This window comes from Tachysurus vachellii, chromosome 22, assembly GCF_030014155.1.
Source record: "Tachysurus vachellii isolate PV-2020 chromosome 22, HZAU_Pvac_v1, whole genome shotgun sequence".
Classification (NCBI taxonomy): Eukaryota; Metazoa; Chordata; class Actinopteri; order Siluriformes; family Bagridae; genus Tachysurus; species Tachysurus vachellii.
This window is the reverse complement of record NC_083481.1, coordinates 5,489,256-5,515,138: the sequence shown is the minus strand read 5'-3', so window position 1 is coordinate 5,515,138 and position 25,883 is coordinate 5,489,256. Positions and strand designations below refer to the sequence as shown.

Here is a 25,883-nt window from a genome sequence, read left to right as displayed (position 1 = left end):
ACAGGGCGACAGATTCTTGAACACTGCAGCAATCTTGTAAACGTGTCAGAAGCTTGTGAGAAGTTGCTGATAGATTGTCTGTTGTACCCTTAATGTAAATCGAACCATTCAAGACCATGAGGCCACACTGAATGATACTTGGAAAATCACTTTAGTGCAATCATTTAGAACATGGGTTAGATGCTAAATGGAGCACGCACCATTTAATGAATGATTATGTTAAAGCTGATGTGAACATGCTTTGGATCCTGCACTGGTAACACAGCTTGCTTATGTCATCACTATACCAAAGAACCTGCATTAAAGGTGTAAATCATCCAGAAATGTAGAGTGGGGGAAACGCAAAAGACCCAATGTTACTGAAATGAGATGCTATCTGAATCCAATCTCACTAACTTTTTTTTACTGTTCATGCTTTATAGTGTTTCCCTTAAGCATGTTAGCATTCTGCTTCTCGAGAACAGGGCTGAAAATGTCCCATCCAAACTCATCTAACTTCCCAGCTGCTAAAAAGCTGCTATATATACAGCTCACCTTGCCGAAGACGTCCTCGGGCACCGGTGCTCATGGTGCTTAGCACTAAGAGGGTGACCCTGGCTTCATGCATTATGAATATTGTCATTCTATTGTGTCATGTCTGATAAATTGGCACTCGGAGCTGTGGAGAAGTTCAATATCCTCTTTCAGAATTGAGTTATGGTTTAATGCCAAGACTGTCTTCTTATCTTATGACTTTCAAATAAGCAGGATTTAAATTAAGGTGATGGATAAAATAAGAGATAAGTCAGACAGGTCAAGCGGTAGCTTTGAGCCAAGAATGATATTCATGGAATAATTGGGGTGTAAGGATGCATAGCGATACAAAACATTTTGACAGTGTGCATCCTGAGACTGTAAGAATCAGCATTCTACTAATAATTTGTCTAATGTAATTGTATCACCTGAACATCAGATGTCCCATTAAGGGAAACCATCAGTGTTTAACCTGTTCAACCCTTTCTTGCTTGAAAATGACACGCTCGATTTCAAATGAGTGTATCTCGAAAAACTACAAGGTGTATTTGAATAATTCTATAATAAAGTATATATATTACCAGGTCAGAGTAAGAGAGGATGGAGCACAGCAAAAATAATAATAACAATAATAATAATAATAATAACAATAATAATAATGATAATAATAATAATAATAATAATAATAATAATAATAATAATAATAATAATAATAATAATAATAATTGGTGGTTAATATAAAAGAACGTTTGTAGTTTAGTTTTGTATATGTTTAGCCAGCTGGTGATTTGCAGTGATGTGTGTGTATGTGTGTACAACTGTGATGATTTTTATTGTCCTCCCTTGTTATAACAGCCTATTGTTACAGTATACAAAGACATTTTAGACAGCTGGATGCTTACAATCTTGTGGCAAGAGTTTATGAAACAGTTATGATGGTCAGGTGTCTACAGAAATGGACACTGATATTTTTTTTCCCTCAGCTTAATTATACTGATCATGTACTGGACCCCGAGAGTGCCAGATCACGCTATTTTAAATCTAAATTGCGTCATTCGATCTGAGCCGAATAACGAGTGTTTTGTGTATTTGCACAAAATAAATAAATATGTAACAAGCCAAAACTCAACAAACTGATTACATTAGCATTGCAATCTAGATTACTGGAAAATTGCTGAAATATAACTGCGTTATATAAATGTTTGATTAAAAAAATTATTATTTTTTTTTTTTTAATTATAGTACTGGAGTTTGTCTCTCCATCTGTTCATAAATAATGAATAAAAGATTTAATTTAAATGTAACCCCTACGTACAAGTGTGAAAGTGAAAGTGACGTTACATACGGCTAAGTACGGTGACCCATACTTAGAATTTGTTCTCTGCGTTTAACCCATCCAAAGTGCACACACAGCAGCGAACACACACACACACCGTGAACACACACACGGAGCAGTGGGCAGCCATTTATGCTGAGGCGCCTGGGGAGCAGTTGGGGGGGTTCGGTGCCTTGCTCAAGGGCACCTCAGTCGTGGCCGGCCCGAGACTCAAACCCACAACCTTAGGGTTAGGAGTCAGACTCTCTAACCATTAGGCCACATGTTAAATAGAAATACATACACGTGACCTTAGATATGAAAAGGTCAGATCTGATTATGGTGGTTTTATACATGAAGAGCAATTCTAAATATGTGAGCGATACCTGGCAGGCGAAGGTTGACTACACGGTCGAAGAGGTTTCTTTCAGCCGTCACTCTATTCAGCACCTGGTTCAGGAGCTGGAGGACAGATATACAAAGGCCTGTCATTAGCCAAACAGCACATGTACTAAAGTACTCTGAGCTATTTATGCTTCCCACACTCATTGAGGTGCAGGTGTGAAAAGCTTTCAAAATAGTGAATGGAGACAGCCATGAATTTCAATTTCAAGAAAAGAAGAAGGAAGAAAAACAATGACGCAAGAAAAAAAAGAAAGAAAAGAAAAGAAAAAAAAAAGAAAAGAAAAGAAAGAGAAAGAGAAAGGGAGAACGAGAGGAAAGAACAACCTTGCCTCTGAAAGTTTCAGTAAGGAATAAAAATCACACTTCACACATAAACACACCTACAAAGACAGAATGTGTAGGTAGGACTTACCTTACACTTTGCATTAACACAAACAGGAAAACACATCACACACACACACACATCACACACACGTGTTTCACAAAAAATAAAGTGATAAAAGAATGTGCAAAACAAACAAGCACACAAGAGGAATCCCATGAGCAGATTCTTTACAAAGATTTGTGTTGCACACACTGCATGTGTACCTACTAAAGCCACAAATATTATCTGAGAAACATGAAAACAATTAAAATACTAATAAAAGAAGAAGAAGAAGAAGAAGAGGAGGAGGATGATGAAGATGAGTGCCATGAATGCCTGTGGAACAGAGAGGGTTAAGAGCCTTGCTTAAGGTCCAACCAGTGGCAGCTTGGTGGTGCTGGGGCTTGAACCCCCAACCTTCTGATTAGTAACCCACGGGCTTAACGACTGAGTCACCACTCCCACATCATAAAGATTTGTCATATAATACATTGTGAAATTTATTTGAAAAATAAGCATTAAATGTGTTTCCACTGCTCTGTTACTCTATATAAAAAGCCTCTTTATCAATCAAGCATATTATTTGCCTTTACCCACCTGAGCTAAGCGACGGAGTAGAAGCTCGGCTGAGGGTCGGCTCCAATCCAAGAAGATCTCGGGTACCAGGGTGACGGTCATTTCCAGCACACGTAGCAGACTGACAGACAGGTCAAAGCACGTGGCACACACTTTCAGCTGCCTTGTGTCCACAAAGTTACGTTCTGGGCGCTCTGCTGCCTGCTGGATCTGTAACAAAATGATTTATTAATATTCCATTTGTTTCCATGATGTACCACTGCCATCCTGCTTATGAAGATTTACAAGCTTTTTATAAGGAGCTACAAATCCTGGGAAGTTTTTAACACATTGGTGTCTGTACAAAGCCTGCAGTTGTAGCAATGTGGGGTGGGGGGCGAGAGGAGGATGCGGAGATCAACCTATCAGTCCTGTTTATATTTTACCAGTGCCAAAAGATTTACAACCTGAGATGAGTAAAAACCCTTAAAGCTCTGTCAGTCCTGGAAGCTCTGAGTCCTGGAAGGTCTACCAATCCTGTGAGCTCTAGAAAAAATCCAAGGAAGTTCTACCAATCCTGGGAGATCTTGGGGTTCCACCAAACTACCAATCCACACAGCTCTACCAACATACCAATCCAAGCAGCTCTACCAAACTTCCTATCCTGGTAGCTTTGACAACCATGGGCGTTCTATACAACCGCAATAACCATTTAAAGATCATCTATGCCATGTTTTTAGCAATGTGGTGTGTCGCTCGTTGTTATAGGTTCCCAAATTGACCGGCTTTATTGTTTCACACAAATCAATAAACGATTAATTAGTCAATTTGCCTCCAAGAAAAACTAAGCTGCTGCCGTGAAAAACAAGCCTATACTATATCTGCAAAAAAAAAAAAATGGACAAACCATATTGATCATTTGTTGTGGAAGTTCAGAGGTTAGAGAGATTTAAAGAATAAAGTATGACACTGGTAGACACGAGCAAGAGTAAAAAGGTTACACAATTTATTGTGCTCAGCTGCGCAGCAGTACCCAACACTCCACATGTAGCATGAGGGATGAAGGGCCAAGATCATTGATTACATCAAGGTTTTATAGACAGAACTCAAGAAAACCAAAGATATGTAAAAGCAAAACATCATCAATCATTGGCTCAAAATTACCTCATGCATCTCCTGACCAAGCTAATCTGACCAGACCAAGGTCTTCTAGAGGACGTATTGGACATTGTTTATGGACAACTCGTCCCCAGTCCCTTGTCATAATCTTAACAAAACCTACTGATGACGATGTCAGTCTCTGGTCATGACGCACACAGGGTACAAGCATAGAAGGACAAAGCCTTATGAACATCTTAAGATTAGAAATTTCCACCACATCATTTCTCCCAATATAATTTGTTATTATGTTATTATCTATATTATTTTGTATCTCATTTTATTTCACGTTTTCATACGTTAAATGTTTGACTTTTTTTTTTTTTAAATATGCCGTTTGAAAATGAATCACTACCTTATGGTACGCCCTATAATTATTTATAATTTCTTTTTTTTTTTGCTCATATGATTTAGCTTGTTATCTTGTTGGTAGTCCATAACGACAATCCCTTTATTCAGGTCAACTTAAAAAAAAAAAAAAAAAAATCCGATAAGCCTAACAATCTGAGCCTCCCAGAAATATCTGGAATCTCAGTAGTCCATTAATCCTACTATACATTATTAACAAAGGGTTTAGCCTGAAAAACTCCTGTAAGACCAAATGCTACCTAAAATATCTGCTAAGCTCCAAAATAAAAAATCTATCCTACTAGAGAACATGTAAAGACAACATTTCTCATCAGTCCACTGCACCACATGGCTGCACCAGCTCCCTATTTTTCCACTCTAGGTAGGAGGTAGCTGCTAAACAAGTGTGTCCCTCTGAAGATTGCTGCCTTTTAAATTAGGGATCATCAGAGATAAAAGTCACCCTGCAAGAGCTAACCGAGAACTCTGTCCATCAAAGCCCAATCAGTAAATGCAGACCCGATGCGCCTGTCTGCCACAAACACTGCTGTGTTAAGAGATGCTTCTGGCTGAGCAGAGTGCTTTTCCAGCTCCCCTGCTGGAGCTTAATTTGCTGCCAAACAGACTAGGGAGTCTTGCTCTTTCCCACAATTTCCCAAGAGAGTAGAAAGTGTCCCTTTGCTAATAATGACACTGTAGGAAAGACAGGAAGCCTGTTTTCACTTCCGAAATCAGGCTTTATTGGCGTCTATCTTGAAATCAAATTAAAGAGGAAGAAAGGATGGAATGTGGAAAATAACAAGCTCTAAGAAGACACTGAAGTGGAGGTCATGTATGCAAAGGCATCGGTGTAAAATGATTGCTTGCATAATTAAAGAACTGTGTTGTGTTTATTCAAAATATTCAAAAATATTCAAAACGGTGACGGCAACCATGTTTTTTTTTTTATCTCAAAATAAATGAAAATATAGGTTAATTTCTTTAATAATTTTCATAAAATTACCAAATAGCCTGTTTTTAAAAATTATAGTCTTACATAAGCTTGAAATTGGTTGTTGGTTGCAGATTGTTTTCTTTATTTGTTTATTTCCTGCATTGATATCTAAAAAGAAGTAAAATCATCTGCCGACAGTTTAACAGCCATTTCAAATCATAATTTCTTCTAGAAGAAATGTCTAGAAGATAGACTTAATAATCTCATATATTTTCCTGGATTCTCATTGAGATATTTGAAACAAATTAAACCTCACTGTATATAGATTTTTTTTACTTGACAAGATGTAAACAAAGCGCTGCCTATGATTCAGATGTATTAGAACGTATGAATGCAGGTACCATAAATCCACACAATACTGATTTGACTTAAAAAAAAAAAAAGCAGTCACCGCGTTCTAAAAATTGACTTAGTGATTTGTATGCAAATCGTATTGCTTAAAATGGAAAAGACTAATCCACTACACCAAATGGTGACAGTAATGACAATACTATTGAACATTCTAGCTATGAATAATTTAAATGTTTCAAGCAGTTCAAGTCTGGAGACAGCTGTAATATTTCATTAAACTGTGACAGGGCCTTTTGCTCAATAGATTTGCTTGCATGCACATTAGCAACTGTCAGCTTTAAAGTGCATCAACAAGGAAGTAATGCAGCTGTTGAGTACTTGAGCTCAATCCAGAGGACGGAGCCATAGGTTTTGATCGACGTTCTTACCTCTTGGATCATGCCAATGAACTCTGAGAAGGCCCAGTTGAGTTGATTGAGGACACTGTTGAGGAAGCTAGCAGCCATTTCTTTATCCTGATTCAGGAGTTCTGCCATATGTCTTTGGAGCAGGAGTGATGGACAAGGCTCTGCAACCAATCAGAGATAATCATGTTGTTTGATCAAAACACTTGTTGGCTCTTAAAACCCCAATAAACAAAACCAACTAAATGCTAAAATACATGGCCCAGAAATGGTTTCATAGCTTTGAGCATGGCCTTTCTGGGCATAGATTCTCTAGATCTTTAGAGAAGATCTAGAAAGGTCTACATCAACATTATAACATTTAAACAAATTGCAAAAAGTATTCTGCCGTTAATTCAAACCAAAAAATATCCCATTTCTGAAATTAGGGATGACATTTTTTCCACATTATTAATTAACCAGTTAGGCAATTCATTCATTCATTCATTCATCTTCTACCGCTTATCCGAACTACCTCGGGTCACGGGGAGCCTGTGCCTATCTCAGGCGTCATTGGGCATCAAGGCAGGATACACCCTGGACGGAGTGCCAACCCATCGCAGGGCACCAGTTAGGCAATTCTAAATACATAAATTCCTTACCTTTCGATTCACTATTTGGTCTATAATTTATATATTATTAAACTTCAGGGGGAAAAAAAATCTACTGTATGTATATGTCTGTAGACACCTGACCATCGTAGCTATATGTGGATCTTCCAGGTTGTTTCTACAAGGTTGTAAGCACATAACTGTCCATAATATCTTTAATTACTGTAACAATAGGCTGCTGAAACAGCAAAGTGAGGACAATAAAAATGCAACAGCTGTGCAAATCACCAGCTGGCTATACTAAATTAACTACAAAAAACTCGGTTAAAGCCACCTTTCCACTGCACACGACAAACGACGGCCGATAAAACGGAAGTCATTCATTTCCTATGGAGAGTCGCAAAGGCGCTGCGTGAGGTGCCGACCATCTGCAGATCCGTAATTTTCGGATCCGTTTTGAGCGTTGGATCCGTTAAAAAATTTTTACTTGTGCGACTACACCGCATCTGATATGCCGACCGGATTTTATTAAAACGACCGGCAGATGTTAGTGAGGAAAGAGTGACAAAAAAGGCAAAAACAAGTGAAGAGAAAAGCGATGAAGAAAATTAAGCAAAATTAATGTAAAGAAAACAGAAATTGTAGCAATTAAGTTCAGTTAAGTTAAGAGAATTTCAGTTCAGTCAGGACCACTTTGTCAAAAGAGAATTTATTAGATGATATGCATACAGTTAGTGTTGACGGTATGGTTCTGTTCTGGGCAAGAATCTACGCGCCCGTCCGCATGCATAGACAGAGCAGAGAAAGCAGCGAAAATAGAATAGACCCCCGTATAACAGAACCACTAATCATGCCTAGTATTAGATATGCTCGCTTACGCGTTTTTGGAAAGTAATAAATGAATGAATTGATAAATAAATAATTAAATAATTAGAGAGAGAGGGAGAGAGAGAAAAATATGTGGAGATTTATGATGTAAACTGGTACAAGGAACACAGGTTCCGGCATGGTGGAGTCGGGGTTGGAGGAGGGAGTTTAGATCGCGGCACTAAAAGCGCTAGAAAGCGGCTCTATGAATGGGAATTTAAATGGTCGGGTAATATGGATGTCGTAACCGGATTGGTGCGCGTCGTTGACAGTTGATTAACAGCTGATGCACGCTTGACGACGTGGCCTGCCAGAACTAACGCGATGCTTGACTTAAGTTCATTAATTTTAGTGAAGTTTAGTTAAGTTCCATTTAAGTGTAAAGTAGCATTAAGAGTGTACAGTAGCGAGTAAGTGAACGAAAGCGAAAGTGTAATTCCTCCTAACTCCTCCGTCTGTTTACTCCTCCCTCAACCTCCGTGCACATCTTCCGTAAAGTAAAACCAGTTTATTTTTTTAACATTCTCTTTTATTACTGTATGTTTTTATATAATATTTGTCATTTATAAATACAGGTACTGTACATTTTTCATATTCAAAACACATAAACAAAACAACTGGAGTGGAATTTTGCGAGCTGGAACGGATTAATGGGATTTCAATTCATTTAAATGGGGAAAATTGCTTTGAGATACGAGCAATTTGAGATACGAGCAAAGTCACGGAAGGAATTAAACTCGTATCTCGAGGCATCACTATATACAGATTCTGTATAGAAATTCAGGCACATTAGCCAGTGTTATTCTTGCCATTTCAGACAAAAGAGCACCACAGAGCATTATGGGTAATTCGACACTACCATGGTAAAGAACCTGACCTGACATGCTAAAAGCCAGTTAGAGAAACGTGAAGACCGCAGCAAAAGCTCTAAAACGAATCTCTGAATAAAGCTAATCAGCCGACGAGGTCCGTTAACACAGAAATAACCTTTGTGTGTAATTAGACTTAGCGAGTCCCTCCATGCTGCGCAATCCCCACAAAGGGCAAAAGAAAGAACACAACAGCAAGCGAGAGATTAAAAGAGCAGGACAACGAGATGAGGAACTGAGGACAAGGCATATCACCAATTTGGGGATGGGGTTTAATGAAAGTAAAAATAAAAATAAAGCACAGGTTTGGCCAATTTTATGCTCCCTGTGACATATGTGGGCATCTATTCTGTCGATCTTTCCCCATGCAGTCGCTTTGAGAAGAAAGTTACTAACACAACAATGACACTGTAAAAGCAGGAGCCAGTTATGTGCAGAAACTGTTGAAGCATATTTGAATATATTAGATATTGATATTAGAAAGTCTGAATGGTGAATTCGAGAATATTAATCTGAGCAAATGTAAATTTTAGACTTTTAAAAACCCAAACCTCTAAACGCTAACCGAGCATTTAAAATTTACAGCATTTGGCAGACACCCTTATCTAGAATGACTAACAGAAGTGCTTTTGAAGTTACTTATACTAGGTCATGGACGAAAAATACCTAAAATGTCTAAAACTATTGGAAGACTATTGGAAGACAATACAGCAAGAAGAACAAACAGATGTTTTAAAACAGGTGCTGGTTTAAGTATTTGAGAATTATGTACGTAGGCCATCATCGTCAGTGATTCAGCTGTTCTGATATCTAAAAGGAAGTTCATTCCACTACCTGGGTGCTAGAACAGAGAAAAATCTTAATGTTTGTCTTTCTTGTATCCTGAGAGGTGGAGGGTTCAGTTCAGCTGTGGCAGAGGATCTGAGGGAGAGCAGTAGGGAGTGACATTACTATTATCTTTAGATATAGGCCATATAAGCTAAAGCTATAGCTAGCTATTAATTCATTCCTTAATTCATCAATTCATTCATTCTCCATCCCTTCCTTCCTATTATTCTCTGATTGATATCTTGTAGTTTCTCATTTATAAGCCACTTTGAATGAAAGTGTCTGCAAACTGAATGAATGTGAATGAAATGTAAATGCAAATTTGTAAAACATTCGAAAACTTTAATTCAGCCCCTTTCTTGAAAAGGTCGGTTGAACACTGATATAAAATGAATCAGGACACTGTTGGTTAGTGAGACTTATATAGAAATATATTGGATAAAGATAACACCTTCAAAAAAGAACTACTTATGAAATACTATGTGTGTATATACAGTATATATAATGTCTACTTTTATATAAACCATTAAGCACCACTGTGGCATATTAAATGAAGAAATTCAATGCTGAACATGGGCACAACAAAACAAGTACAAATAAACTTTTTTGGCCTCTGGGAAAAAGAGTTAATATGACAATACTATGTGCATTATGGGATTAAATTCTTGGTTGTGGCCTGAGACTTTGTACCAAGTCTAAGTAAGAGACTTGGTCACCTGGTGTATGTAAGAGGCCAAGTCACTAAGTGTATGCAAGTAAGGGACTTAATCACCAGGTCTAAGTAAGGGACTTAATCACCAGGTCTATGTAAGAGATTAGATCACCAGATCTATGTAGGAGACTGGATCAGACTGGATCACCCGGTCTATGTAAGAGACTGGATCACCCGGTCTATGTAAGAGACTGGATCACCCGGTCTATGTAAGAGAATGGATCACCAGGTCTATGTAAGAGACTGGATCACCAGGTCTATGTAAGAGTGAAAGTGAAAGTGACGTGACATACGGCTAAGTATGGTGACCCATACTCAGAATTTGTTCTCTGCGTTTAACCCTTCCAAAGTGCACACACACAGCAGTGAACACACACACCGTGAACACACACCCGGAGCAGTGGGCAGCCATTTTTTTATGCTGCGGCGCCTGGGGAGCAGTTGGGGGGGTTGATTGCTCAAGGGCACCTCAGTCGTGGCCGGCCCGAGACTCGAACTCATACCCTTAGGGTTAGGAGTCAGACTCTCTAACCATTAGTCCATGACTTCCCCCACTGGAGACTGGATCACCAGGTCTATGTAAGAGACTAGATCATCAGGTCTATGTAAGAGACTGGATCACCTGGTGTATGTAAGAGACCAAATCACTAAGTGTATTTAAGAGACTGGATCACCAGGTCTATGTAAGGGATTTATTCACCAGGTCTATGTAAGAGACTGGATCAGACTGGATCACCAGGTCTATGTAAGAGACTGGATCACCAGGTCTATGTAAGAGACTGGATCAGACTGGATCACCAGGTCTATGTAAGAGACTGGATCACCAGGTCTATGTAAGAGACTGGATCAGACTGGATCACCAGGTCTATGTAAGAGACTGGATCACCAGGTCTATGTAAGAGACTGGATCACCAGGTCTATGTAAGAGACTGGATCAGACTGGATCACCAGGTCTATGTAAGAGACTGGATCACCAGGTCTATGTAAAAGACTGGATCAGACTGGATCACCAGGTCTATGTAAAGGACTGGATCAGTTGATAGAGGATTCAAATTGAGGTCTATTGTCTGACACTGTCAACATCCCACTGATCTACACTACCCCCTGACTAACCTTATAGATCTACGGCATAGATTTCATTAACAACACAAAGGCATATTTGCAGTCTTTAATAGAGTTAAACAAACCGACACACGTACTGGCTCTACGGCGTATTCACAGCTCAGAGGATGTAATCAGATAAACACGTTCTCCTTTTCCCCTCCTGGGCTTCGGCGCTGATGACATGAAAAGCATGGGTAATTCCTAATTACAAAGCATTAAGTGCATGGAAATAAAGAGAATGTTTATTCCGACAAGAGCTCCGGGAGAGCGGTAGACGTTTTGCAAAACTCATTTGTTTGCGGTTTAGTAGAACCTGCTGTTCCAAAGTCGATTTCCCAACGTTCTTCATTAGATTAGACAATACAGGCCTGAGTAGATTGGCTTTGTCTGCATTACACCACTGATCTCAGTGGACCAGAGCTCGAAGAGCAGCTGATACAATCGAATGCAAATCCATAATAGGAGGATTATTAACAAGGCAAATAATGATGTGCTTCTGTCAGCAAACAGCACACGGATGTCTGAGCATGTGAGATGTCTTGAAAGTGTGAAATGAAGCAGACTAACCAAAAAGTTCAAGGAGAACAGATAGTAGGATGGAAGCTTAAAAGTCTAAGGAAAGGTTTACAATTACATGCATCTAAAAATCTATATGCAAAACTTTGAAGACCGATTTACAGACTGCGATGTAATCAGTAGCTACTTATAGAACAATACAGCATGGCTCAGGGAAAAGAAGTAAAGAAAAGTTTAACCATAACCTTTTGTCTCTGTTTCCCATTACATAACACTATAAAAGTAGGAGGAGTTTCACTGGAAGTTACATGTGCCATGCTTAGTTTAATAAATAAAAACTTTGGAGGTATATTAGCCTCAAAGAAAGAGCTTTTAATCATGAGACGTGTGCCAGTGCAGATGACGATGCCAATACCTGAATCTGATTTTACACCTGAGAGAAGGTTCAGCGGCAAATTAGTCAGAACATTAATATTCTCTATGGTTCAGTCCCAAATAGTGTTTTATCATAAATGTAGTGCACTATGTAGGGACAAAGTAAGAAATTTTAAAACACATAAAATTCAAATATCGGATAAAAAAAAAAAAAAGTAAATATAAAAAAATGAAACTAAAAAAATGCTTGTGGGTTAAAAAATACAAATAAATAAATAAAATAAATGAAGTATAATTAATTATTTATTAATTATATATTATTAATTAACATTATAATAAGTGTTATCATTTTTTATTTATAGACTTATGTAAAAAAAAAAAGTAGCATGCGACTAAATAGTAAAAATATAAAATGACAATGTGGTTCAATTACAAACAAACAATCAAATAAATTAACAAGTAAATAAATAAATGAAAAATAAGTATGAGTTAATAAAAAAAAACCCAAACTGTAAGAAAACATTAAAATAGGTAAATAAAGTTCATAGAGTATGTTATGAATGTTTGGTAAACAGATTTAAAAAATACTGATTGATTAATCAAATTAAGTATTTTCCTCTGCACAGACTGGCTTGCACATTTACCCAAACAAGAACAATCACCAAATTCAGCATGTGCACCAGCTTCCACTGCAGAATGAGCTGTATTACGTCTAAAAGTGGGTTCACGGTTAATTAACCGAGCCGAGCCACGCTGTTAGAAGAGAGCTAATAGTTTCACTGAGGAGCAGAAAGAAGAAAAAAATAGAAATGGGGAAAAAAATGTGAATGGAACTTACTTTGGAAACTAGCAATTGACAAATCTCCTGAAAGTCATGCAAATGAGAGTGAGAAAATTGGACGTTATTAGCAGAGACACAAGGCCAGTGAATCAATGGGAGTGAAGCATGCAGAATTAAAACCAAAATAACGTGAGAAGCTGAGAAGTTGTACTGGTATTGCATAATAATATCAGTGTGGAAGACGTTCATTTACAGAATGACACCCTGAAGGAAAAAACATCACAATGGCACTCCTTTGCACCTTGTAGTATTTTTCCAACAAACAACATGCTCAATCATTTATTCATCCTAACTCACTGTATGTGGATTTGGAAAAAAAAAACAAAAAAAAACATCCTGGGCACACTGATCCATCATTGGGCAGATATCCATCTCAGACAAACACATTTCCACCTCAGGATCTTCAGAGTATTGAATCCAAGACACAAACTGAACAAAATTCACATAGACCCTCGGAGCTTGTAATTTTTCACTTCACCATTTTTATTTTTATTTTAACCCCAATGTGTCAAGTCACAAGTAACAAAATCTTTGTTAATTCATTCTGATATACATGTTAGAACTTTGTCAGATATCATACCATGCCTTCTTCTGTTCAGATCTGGACACCAGTCCAAAGAAGAATTCACTTGTTTTGCAGAAATATCACAATTACTGTAACTCTTAACGGATAAAAATACAATGTTTGGTTCTATAATAAATCAACCGAAATTGCTGGTAATCTGCTGTGGTTATTAGCAGAGTAACAACAGAGGTAACAGGACCTCCTCTCTACCCTGCTGTTTATTATTCTCCTCTAACCCCCAAGTGTTTTATGTTTTTACTTACACCATAATGTATTGTTTCATTTTTATTGCAACAATTCTATCTATTGTGTCAATGAGCCACCCGACAAATCAAAACGGATGAACATGAACGTGTTCCTTCTTTCATTACTCTGAGTAAATGAAAAAATAAAATCATGCAGAAAGTAAACAAAGCCTGCTCACCTGAAAACATAAATAAAATGATTTAAAAACTTAGATGACAGTCTTGCTCAGTCACACAAATCTAGAACATGTCCTACACACACAGACACACACACACACACACACACTAAACAGTAAGGCTATTTTCTGTGCCACTGACTCAGAGCATCCTTACTGAAGGAACCAGCTGAGGTCCAAACCAACTAGCGGTTTTGTGAAATGTCACAAGATGTCATACATTTTCTTAGAACACAGAAAGCTTTAAGAAGCAGTATTTGAGTTTTTATGTATGCAGTGTTTAATTCCTCGAACCGTAAGCCTGGTCTCGTATCTTCCGCGTGAGGAGGTCGTACTCCAGTTCAAACTGCACACTACTACATTTTGTTTGCAGCGAAAAGAAAGCAATTCGACTCTGAATCTGGTCTCTGAAACTGCAGGACTTGAATCAAAACATGACATGAATTTTATTTTTATTTTATTTATGTAGCTCTAAGAGGCTAAACTGGTTCCCCAGATGCAAGCTGAGCCAAAGGACAGAGCTGTAGTGCTGCAGAAACCTAACACGTCCTGGATATCTGGACCGAAATCCTAAAGGAGAAAACAAACACTGGACGAGATACACATCTATCTATTTATATAGATATTGATAAAATTATCTCATCGTTTTTGACTGTCAGCGTCTTCTCCCATCACTGCATTTCTGACCAATTAATGATAAAGTTTTAAGAGTATATTTTCAGTTGAGTGGGTAACTTTTCTGTTGTTGCTTTTCGTTTCATTTAATTACATTGCAGTTTGTAACCTAATACCAAACAATTGACCTAACTGCAGAATAGTGTTAATTTCTTCACCTATTTTTAATTTAGTCTTAGCCTTAGTCTTGTGCCAAATGTCCTTGTTAGTTTTAGTCATATTTAGTCATTCACATATCTTTTTATGTTAGTCTTAGTTTTAGTCGACTAAAAGTCTCGTCATTTTAGTCTAGTTTTAGTCAAAAGAAAACTCAAGGTATCTTAGTCAAGTTTTAGTCGACTAAAAGTCTTTTAATTTTAGTCTAGTTTTAGTCAAAAAATTGTAGTCTTTTTTTAAAATAACACATTATTACTGAGATTATTACTGATAAACATTTCAGTAAAAAAAGTGTTTCACATCTCAAACATTGGTTAAATGTCATAATTACCTGACAAAAATACACTTGTTGAATGATTTTTGTTGACTGCAAATGTCTGGTTTTCAATTTCTGATTTAGGAGACACATTCACAAATGATTAACCTGTTCTGAAGAGTATTTTATTTTAACCAACACAATTCAAAAGCTGGGGCTCAACAGACTCCGACTGACAAGTTAAGTTACAAAGGTTTTTAAAACTGTTTTGGTTGCCTTGTGTCTCATGTTTCTGTTCAAATCAAAAATAAAATAAATATACTCAGAAAAACTGAAAAGAATAGGCCTACTTTACTGTGGGCCTAAAATACAACCTATTTACAGTCCGTGAATCACAAAAGTATCAGTGAGAAGTTGAGAACACTTGTTTAAACAGTGCATACACTCGATCTTGACTGCACGTCACATTTTTAACTTTAATGATACTGCTTTTAATCGTAATGCAAAGACCGGTCATTGGGACATAAGCTGTCATGTACAATAAAAGAGCCTGCGCAGCGACAGGAAATATAATTTAACACAAAAAGCCTAGACGGTGGACTTGCATGTGGACGAATTCTTTCTACGCACACACTAAACAGCGCGAAGCCGCGAACTCGTTCTGAATATTTTAAAGGCGTAACAGCTGATGAAAAAGCAGAGACAATTGTAGACGAAAATGAAGAGATTTTATCTTAGTTTTTATTTTATACAAAACATTTTCGTCTCGTCTTTTTTCGTCAACAATAATGCATGTTAATTTAGTCTTAGTCAGCGTTTTTGGACAGTGGTGCAGTCTTGTCATCGTCTCGTCTTAGTCATGAAAAAAAAAGGTTGTTGAACATATTTCGTCTCGTCTCGTCTGACGAAATTAACACTACTGCAGAAAGTGTATTTTGAATTGGAGCATTTTTCAGATGTAAGATTAAATAAAAAAAAGCTAAATTGACTAGCAAGAAACAAACTGATCTAAACAAGGAGAGAGCTGCAGTGCTAGAATGCTATTAGCGTTGGATATTTGTACAGAAATATCAAAGTGCTAGAAGCCTTGACTTGAGCCTTCAGACTATGTTTTCTTTCTCTTTTTAGGCCACTTAATTACATGCAAAACAAGTCAAATCATAAAACAAACCAAAAGGAGATTTGGACTCGATAAATGGTGCCTTAGATGTCTAATATTGGGGTGTAGGCAGTTTGGCAAGTGATCTATTAAACTGTGCATTCAAATGAATGCTGTTGCGGCTCCCTTAATAAATATATGGCTGTTGCAGTATAATCCTTTATTGTTTGGATCATTTCAGGTTGCAGCTTATATGGAACTGAATGATATATCATTAAATTATCACTATCAATCACCCTGATATAGCACTCTTAATAAATATTTAAAAAGGAAAACAAAAAATATTTGAACAACAGCCAAAAAACACTTTTCTCCAACTCCTTCTCCTGTGTTGTCTCTGTCATTAACTCATAATGTTTAAACCTCTAACTACCATTTGTAGGAATTTTTGACCACCTATTTTTTTTTTCAATTCCAAATATATTTATAGAAATAATGGATAAATTCAAATTCAACAATGTTACCAGGTATCTGAGAAATGACTAATATTTATGACCCGTACATTTTCATGATTATATAAGAGGACAGTCGGAGATAGAAAGGAAATTTTATGATTTCATGATTATATAAGAGGACAGTCGGAGATAGAAAGGAAAATTTCAATTCGTGTCCAAGAATCGAGAAAGAATGTCATGATGAGGTTGATCGCTAACTACTGTGGTCCAAAAGTCAGCAAAACGTTTAAAAATCGTTAAAATACAGCATACAAACCTCTTCAAATGGGATACGTGAATTCTCATTCAAGTTTTTTTGAAACTACCTTCAAAACACATCTGCAGACAACAGATTATGATGGATGACAGCTGTTAATAGACTGCTGTACTGCCATTGTGATGAAAGTGTCAATGCTGATGAGGAGGATTTAGTGTTTTGTTTATGCATGATTATAATATGCCATTTTGCATGAGGGGTTGACATATTTTGCATAAAACACACACCCACACACACACACATTATATATACATAAGTGTGTGTGTGTGCGTGATGTGCGCAATATTGTTTTTTTTTATTAATTATCTATTCAACCATAACCCGATAAAAGAAAAACAACTTAATGAAAAGAAAACTTAATTATAAGCTATAATTGACCATCTTCGTTGTTTATTTTTGGTATATTTTCATCATCGTTTTCATTGTTACCACCACTTTGTAAAAAATGATCACAGGAGCTAAGAAGCCCAAACCTGTTCAAGGCACACTACATTAAGACATGGTTTACCAATGATGGATTGTAAGATCTCCAATGTCTTGCACAGAGCCCTGACTGGGACGCAACCCCACTGAACACCTTTGGGATAAACTGGAACAATGAATGCACCCCAGACATCCTCACATGACATCGGTGACTGACCTTACTAATGCTCAACAAGCAGGTATGGAATTGATGGTCAGGTGATGCTGACAGATGTCCACAAACTTTTGGTCCTATAGTGTGCACTGCAAAAGTCTTAATTAAGTTCTTATATTCAGTTGATATACAAAGTGTGTGGGGGCAGTGGAGGCTAAAGTGGTTAAGGCTCTGGGTTGCTGATCAGAAGGCACTGCCAAGCTGCAACTGTTGGGCAATTAAGCAAGGCCTAGCGCTGCCAAGCTGCCACTGTTGGGCAATTGAGCAAGGCCGAATGCTGCCAAGCTGCGAATGTTGGGCAATTAAGCAAGGCCCAGCACTGCTAAACTGCCACTGTTGAACAACTGAGCAAGGCCGTTAACCCTTACTGTTCCAGGTGTGCTGTATCATAGCTGCCCCTACGTGACCCCAACCTCATCATTTAGGATATGCAAAGAGAAGTATTGCACTCTGCTGTAATGTCTATGTGATGTGGTGGTAATGCAGGCTTCAATGCCCCAATTACAATTTCAAAAACATGGGAAAAGAGTAAGAGCGGTATCGAGGAGAGAGATCCAGCTGGAAAAGTAAAATGGATTTACACCATGTAACTCACTTTGCAGGCTGGGTAGGTTGGCATCCTCAGGTTTGGTTTTGAGCAGGTGAGGCAGCCGTGTGTACCTGTAACCAAACCCACAACCCTGTAAAAGAAGAGAATTACAAGCAAACATAAAAATCAGACACCAGACACAGTCACAGTAACTACATTACCTTTAAAACCCTAAACCAAGGGTGTCCAAGCTTATCCCGAAATGGGTCGGTGTGGGTGCAGGTTTTATTCCAACCAACTGAGTCTATTGAAAACCAGGATCAACTGTTTAAATAAGTGGAATCAGGTGTGGCTCCTCATTGAATAGAATTAAATCCTTCACCCACACCAGCCTTAAAAACGGACAATCTGGATTATCACACGTGTATAAATGTACATGTGTTATAGCACATATAAAGTGTTTCCAAGATTCAAGATTTCATTTGTCATTTAAACAAATACAGCTTGCGGTGAAATGAAAACCCGGCCTACTCATACATAGAATCCAAGTTAAAAATATGAATAGAAAAATAATGTGCAATATGTTACATACTGTTCGCTCACCAGCCTTTTTAGCTGCTGAGCTCATGATTAATGAGAGCACACAAAGCCTTAGTGATTAGTGAGTTTGTCACACACCTCTGAGGTTGGAAGTTTGCATGTTTCCCCCCGTGCTTCGGGCAATTCCTGGTAAATTCGAATACTTATTTTTCTTCTGTTCTTCCATTAAGGTTTGATTGACACATTGAGATTGTAAAAAGTTCTGACGTGATTTATCTTGGGTTCACTGTTCATCATAAAAACTGATGAAACAGGTAAACATGTGTAAACCTTTTGTTTACGTTGTATTTATAAAGCATGATGCTGAATTACAGTAATCATTAACTGCATTATCAATTCTATAATAAAAATAACAATAACAATAATTGATATTATTATTATTATTATTATTATTATTATTATTATTATTATGTAAATTCTACTATAATGATGAGCCTATAAATTTATTACAGGCCGGTAAAGTTAAAGCTTAAAGCTGCCCTGCCACACGTATTTCATTACTTTTGTGGTAATGTCTGAAGTTTACCATGGACTCTGTAACTTTTTTTGTGGAAAAAATGCCTTGGTTACCTTGTTTCAAGCCATTCTAGTGTGGTATAGAAAGCCTGCAGGAAGACTCAGCTTGATTTGCACCAGTTCTCATGAATATTCAAATGAGCTATGCTGCTTGGCTCCGATTGGCCAACCGCTAGGATATGAGAGCATGACTATTCATTCACCCATCGCAATAATTAGCCTAGGCTAGAAATTTGTTTACAATCACCTTGAATTGCGGCAGAATGGCTTCTTCACAAGCCCGTTGACGTTCAGCCATCCTTGCTGTATAGGAAACTCACTGAGCTACACGAATTCTGGGGGCGCGGTCTCAAGTGGGAGAGCTCATGAATAGTAATGAGCTCAGTCACTCTGACGTCAGAGTGACCAGCTTTTCCAACTGACCTGATTTCTCCCCTTATTTCTTTTAAGTGGCTAGAACTGACCGGGGAGGTAACAGTTCGTTTTCAAATTCACGACACAACACAAACACATATGGACCGAACACATACCAAAAAATACAAGTAAAAACGGTTTTGTGTGGAAGGGCACCTTTAAACAACTGCATTTTTGTTGCAACGATTTCTTCCCATTATAAAAATTGTGCTAGGTTGTTTTGAGGGCCGAGGACGATGAGGATTCAACAAAATAATTGCATCTGACTGCATCACCTCCTTCCAGGTGGCATAACGGGTTTAGAATTAGAGCGAGGACAAAAGAAAGAGGGATAAGATAAGAGGGACGAGCAGAGATGTCAGGACTGATAAGGGGGGAGAATGTGTAGAGAGAGATTAAAAGAAAGAGGTGAGAAAGATGGTGGGAGAGATGAGGAAGAGTAGAGTTTGGATGCAGATGGCAGGATGTGAGTGAAAGGATAAGAAGAGAGGGATGGGTAGGGATATGAAGGATAATAGATAGATGAAAAATGAGAGATGAGGGGAAAACAAATAGGTAGGTGGTATGAGAAGAGAAAGGGAGAAGAGAGTGAAGTAGAGAGAAAGGAATGGAAAAGAGGAATTAGGAAGGTGGAAGGAGTTATGAGTAAAAGAAAGGAAGTGAAGAGGGGATGGGGCGATGAAGAAAGATGAGAAAGAGTGATGAAAAAAGGAAGGAGGAAGGAGGAATAACAAAAGGTAGGGAAAAGGGATGAGAAAAAGAGATAAAGAATAGGAAGGGGAATAAAAAATATGAATGAATAAATTTAGGATTAGATTAGGAAGGAAGAATGATAAAAAAAGAAGGGGAAGGAAGTATCTTAAGGATGAGGAAAAAGAGACAGGAAAGGAAGAATAAAGGGATCTCACCCTCCACAATCGGACAAGGATCCAGTTAGTCTGAGCCCACGGACGCTGTTCATACGGCGCCAAGAGGTTCCTCATCATAGCCACGCGCCTAAACAAAGGTCAAAGGTCATTAAGGTTTAAACAAACGCTGGCAGATTAAACAAAAGTAGCTTTTTTTTTTCTTTTCCTGATCATACTGTTGGATCTGATCTTTTTTTTTCTTCACATTCCTGTTCCTAAAACAAATAAAATTCTCATATTGAATCCTGTCCAAATAAAATGTTGTTATTTAATACTGCTTTCAATTTGTGAAATCTTGACAACACCGTATTCTGTCCTGCGTATTACCCACAATTCTCTGCACCATCCAGCCTGCAAACAACGGTGTACAATCAAAGGAGCAGCTAACGGACGATTAATGATTTCTGAATTCAGGTTTAGTTGATTTAATCACAGAATATTCTTTCTTTACTCCCAAACAATATTTTATTTATTCCGTTTTGCCTAACAGACTTTAAGGTTAGTGAGAGTTAGCAAGTGCTGGTAACCGTCAACATGACACCAAAGCCTGTCTTTACCTTAAAAACTTTTACCTTACAGGTTCCTTTATAGCCATCAAAACACGGCCTTCTAAGAAAACAGACTCATTAGGCAGCAAGACATCGAGGCATTATAGCCTTCAATTTTAGACACAACAAGAATCCATGCATGTCCCAGTCCTAGCCATTTCGCTAAATGCCAGATTCTCTTCTCACGTTGCATTAATTTGAAATCCTCAGCAGGATTATGTAGAAAGCACCTAGCACCGTGGTGGTGAAGCTTTGCTTTAACAGGTTCAGCAGGAGAGCTGTGTGTGCCCCAGATGGGATTATGGGTAATGTACTCACTGCTCCTCAGGGATTCTCTCCACAGCTCTGAGTGAATGTGGGTAGCACACGTAGCTGGCCAGAGCCTGCATCAGTGAATCTTTAATATCTGCAGAGAAAAAGAAAGAAATTGCGCCAGATTAGCAGAAACATGCATTTCCACCTATAGGAAATGCATTTTAAAGTAAATAAAATGTTCACTCCAACATTCAGGGGTTTGAGCAGAAGTTTGAATCTTCAAAAGCCAGCTGTGTAAGTTGAAATAAACCTAAGGAGAATTTTTAATTGTGATCAAGGCCTTATGTTTCTAGCAGCATGATCATATCAAAATAATTAACTTTGATCCGAAAGGTCTGGACTGATTAACGGACGAGCGTGTTGCACTGGTGTAAAAATGAACTTTACTGAACAAATAAGGAAGCACAGGAAATGAAATCAATAACATCAATAATAGGCATGTCATAAGATACATTGCATCCAGAGAGCCAAGTATAAAAGCTCAACGGTATCTAATTCCACATCTATTAACATTCGTATCTGATCACGCACGACCGCATTGTGCCAAATAGCTTCAGAGATCAATTTTCTCCCACACACTGATAGCAGCCAAGCTCGCTGATGCTTGTTTATCGCACGGGAAAATGAGAAAAATGGCTCTGCTACTGCAATACAGATATGCTTAAAAACTGGAAAAAATAGCCACGTGTACCAACAAATGGTTGGTTAAAAGATATTTTTAGATAAATTTGCAAGTATTTAAAGAAACAAGTAAGTAAGTACTATAAGCTTGTAGACACCTGAAACCTCACATTTATACATGGTTCTTACCCAAACTTTTGCTTCACTAGAACTGAGAAGCCCAAACCTGTTCCAGCATGACAGTGCTCCTGTGCACAAAGCACTCTACATGAAGACATGGTTTGACATTATGTGGAAGACCTCCTTGTCCTGCACAGAGCCCTGACTCTAACTTAACCCTACTGAACACCTTTGGGATGAACTGGAAAACCCACTGAACCCCAGACATCTTCACCAAACACCAGCATCTGATCTTTCTAATGCTCTTGTGGCTGAATGGAAAAATCCTCACAGCCATGATAGTCCAGGGTTCAACAAATTTCTGGACAATAAGGTCAATAAGGAAAGAAATAAGTAAATAAAAAAAAGAGAAAGAAATAAACAAATAAAAAATTAAATGCATTAAAGTAAATGAGAAAAGTAACTAATGTAAGCAAGGAAAGTAAGCAGGTAATTAAATAAAGTAAAACAATAAGCAAAGTAAGCAAGAACATAATAATAATTTAATACATAATAATAATTTAATACATAAAGCAAGTAAGAAAACTAATTAAATTAAGTAATGAAAGTAACTTAAGTAAGCAGGGATGGTAAGTTGATAAGTATGTAAATGATGTAAAGTAATCAGGCAATATAAAAAACTAATTAAGAAAGTAAGCATGTGAAGCAAGTAAGTAAATAAAGTAAGCATGGAAAGTAAGGTACTATGTACATCAAGTAATTAGGAAATCTAAGTAAAGTAGATATGAATGTAAGTCAGTGAGCCACGAAAAAAAAAAACACTATACTAAGAAATATCAATTTATTAGACATCAACCAAACTTTTAAACTAACATAACAGCCAACATTCTGTCTAAAAACATCAGCTAAATTAGCTAAAAGCAGCTAGCTGCCAGCTCAACTTTGTCACAGATCGACACAAGTCGAATTTCAATACTTGATGTAATGATTTACTATTTCAGCAGTAATAAATAGACTTTAAAAATATGTATGCACAAAGACTTTAAAAATATATCCACTATGTTTAATAAATTATAACTACATGGCCACTAGCCACTGCTAGTAAACCAGTAGATATTTTTAATACATAAGTACACAAAGTAGTACATCTCTTATGAATTGTACCTTAATACAAAGATATTGCATAGACAGAGGTTAGTTTTTGGTAAATCTCTAAAATTATATACCATGAAATTATTAGAACCACTTGGAAATTATATACACTCTCTCACTCACTCATTTTCTACCGCTTATCCGAACTACCTCGGGTCACGGGGAGCCTGTGCCTATCTCAGGCGTCATCGGGCATCAAGGCAGAATACACCCTGGACGGAGTGCCAACCCATCGCAGGGCACACACACACTCTCATTCACTCACGCAATCACACACTACGGACAATTTTCCAGAGATGCCAATCAACCTAACATGCATGTCTTTGGACCGGGGGAGGAAACCGGAGTACCCGGAGGAAACCCCCGAGGCACGGGGAGAACATGCAAACTCCACACACACAATGTGGAGGCGGGAATCGAACCCCCAACCCTGGAGGTGTTAGGCGACCGTGCTAACCACTAAGCCACCGTGCCCCCGAAATTATATACACATATATTAAATACTTCACCTTTAATGCAATGTAAAAACTATGATGCTCAATGTAATCTGTTTTAACAGTGTAACAGATTATCTGCCTGAATTTAGGTCTCAAATTTACATTTGTGCTAGCCTTTAACTGAATTAATTCTGAGTTGATGTGATTGGCCACAGAAGAGCAAATGACCTTCACAGAATTACAGAAAATCGTGCAAAAACTCTCACTTTGCCTGAAAGCAGAACTTATATATGAAGAATTCATCTGTGTGACAAATAGGCCACAAAAAGCACAGACTATATTAGATTTTTAAAAATTCCCATTAAAATAGCTGCCTAACAGATTACCAGAACATTTTTGGCTCAGGTTCTTTTTGTACCCTTCACTTGCAGGTAATGGAAATAGATAGGACATTAGGAGAGATAGATAGGGGGAATGAAAGGAAAAAGAAAGAGGGAGGGAGGAAGAAAAAGGATGGAGGGAGGGGAAAGCAAAAACGAGAGTGAGCGAGGGATGAAAATGGGGTGAAGGTGATAAGAGCAAGATGAGAGATGATAGGAGAAAAGGACGAGAGGAAAGAACAAGAGAAAGAGAAAGACCTTGAGAAAGAGGTTGTACATTAACTTAAGTACAAGAGGAAGCTTATGGGTGAATGCAGACAGGACTCTAATTCAATATTTGCCATATAAATCATAATGGGTCTGCTTTTATTCCACTCGAGTGTAGGCTACGATGATGTAATAAACTGAATCCTAACTGAGAACTTTCACAAGGCAACATACACACACACACACACCCCACACATACCTACTTATAGTAAGAGCAGGTCTGTTTTAAAAATCTTTATCTTTAAGCAATAACACTGAGCTAATATCTACTGCCATGACTTTACCTGTGCCCACGATGCGCAGGTCTGCAAAGTGCTTCGCAAGGATGGCGGCAAGCTGAGTGAGTGTGTCCTCATACCCTGTATGACAAACACACACTTCTTAAATATATGTAAAGACAAAAGATCTTGCAAAACAGAAAGATACTTGATGCCTTATTACAATCAATTACACATAGATGCTGGGGATGAGAATACTAAACAATTACTATGCATGTTAAATTGTGCTGAATGATCATTCACTGTCTAGCAGGTTACAAGGAATTTACTACTTTATCCAGGACCGTAGTCAAGTCCTCACTGAGCTGTTCAGTGTCTTTATACCTGGGAGCTCCTCCATGCTGTTGAAAGGGCTGAAGTAGTTCTTAAGGGCACTGTAACTATTCATGGCCACGTTGAGGTAAAACTCAGGGGTGAAGGCAAACAAAGAGCCCGTGTTGTCGGCATGCTCGATGGTGCGGATGCACACACGCAAAAGCCAGTAGACATCCAGCATCTTCTCCTACAACATACAGATATTAGAAAAAATCCCAGCTTTTTAAGTTGATTAAGTTCAATGAAACACATTTACAACATATTAATTAAAATGTATTAATTAAGCCCCAACTGATACACAGATCAAATCTAAAATGGCTTCCACTTTACTGTATATGTTGATTACAGAAGGTATAACAATAACAATAAGAATAAAAATAAGTAATAATGGCTGTACATACAGTATGGAAGTACATGACCAATAGGATGGCTTCAGGACCCTGTTACGAATCGTTAGCTTTTATATATGCTAATATGCTATATATGCTAACAAATAAATATGAAGCAGGCTATTTTTTCTTTTTATTGAGGTTCATTAACAACTGAACTGAAGTTTTTCAACAACTTTTGTTTACAAGAAAGTGGTTCTTAAGCATTATAATTTGCCTTCTAATATGTAAATATAAAAAAAAAAAAAATCAGCATTGTTAGCACAATGTAACATTTCATAAACACAACCAAAAAAAATCAGATCACAAAATACTAAAACACTAAATTACCACCTCTAGTTTTTTCACTACTCACAAAAACTACAAAGTCTGTGTACATACTGTATGCCTTACTTCTCTTCCACACGTTACAGAAAACTGTCTGTTCTGATCTATTGTCTTTTACAGCACACAAAAGCTCCTGGT

At 37.7% G+C, this 25,883-nt stretch overlaps 1 protein-coding gene across 2 annotated transcripts in view; it reads right to left on the bottom strand.

Moving 5' to 3' along the window:
* The window catches only part of LOC132838048 (E3 ubiquitin-protein ligase RNF123), a 146,369-nt gene that overhangs the window by 87,617 nt on the left and 32,869 nt on the right, over positions 1 to 25,883 (bottom strand). For both annotated transcript variants that reach the window (XM_060858153.1, XM_060858154.1), the window contains exons 27-34: positions 25,039 to 25,216; positions 24,721 to 24,795; positions 21,463 to 21,550; positions 20,597 to 20,684; positions 18,225 to 18,309; positions 6,372 to 6,511; positions 3,195 to 3,383; positions 2,215 to 2,290 (exon numbers count right to left, since the gene is read on the bottom strand). In XM_060858153.1, coding sequence (XP_060714136.1) covers positions 2,215 to 2,290; positions 3,195 to 3,383; positions 6,372 to 6,511; positions 18,225 to 18,309; positions 20,597 to 20,684; positions 21,463 to 21,550; positions 24,721 to 24,795; positions 25,039 to 25,216 — 919 coding nt within the window. The remainder of the gene's footprint in view (positions 1 to 2,214; positions 2,291 to 3,194; positions 3,384 to 6,371; positions 6,512 to 18,224; positions 18,310 to 20,596; positions 20,685 to 21,462; positions 21,551 to 24,720; positions 24,796 to 25,038; positions 25,217 to 25,883) is intronic.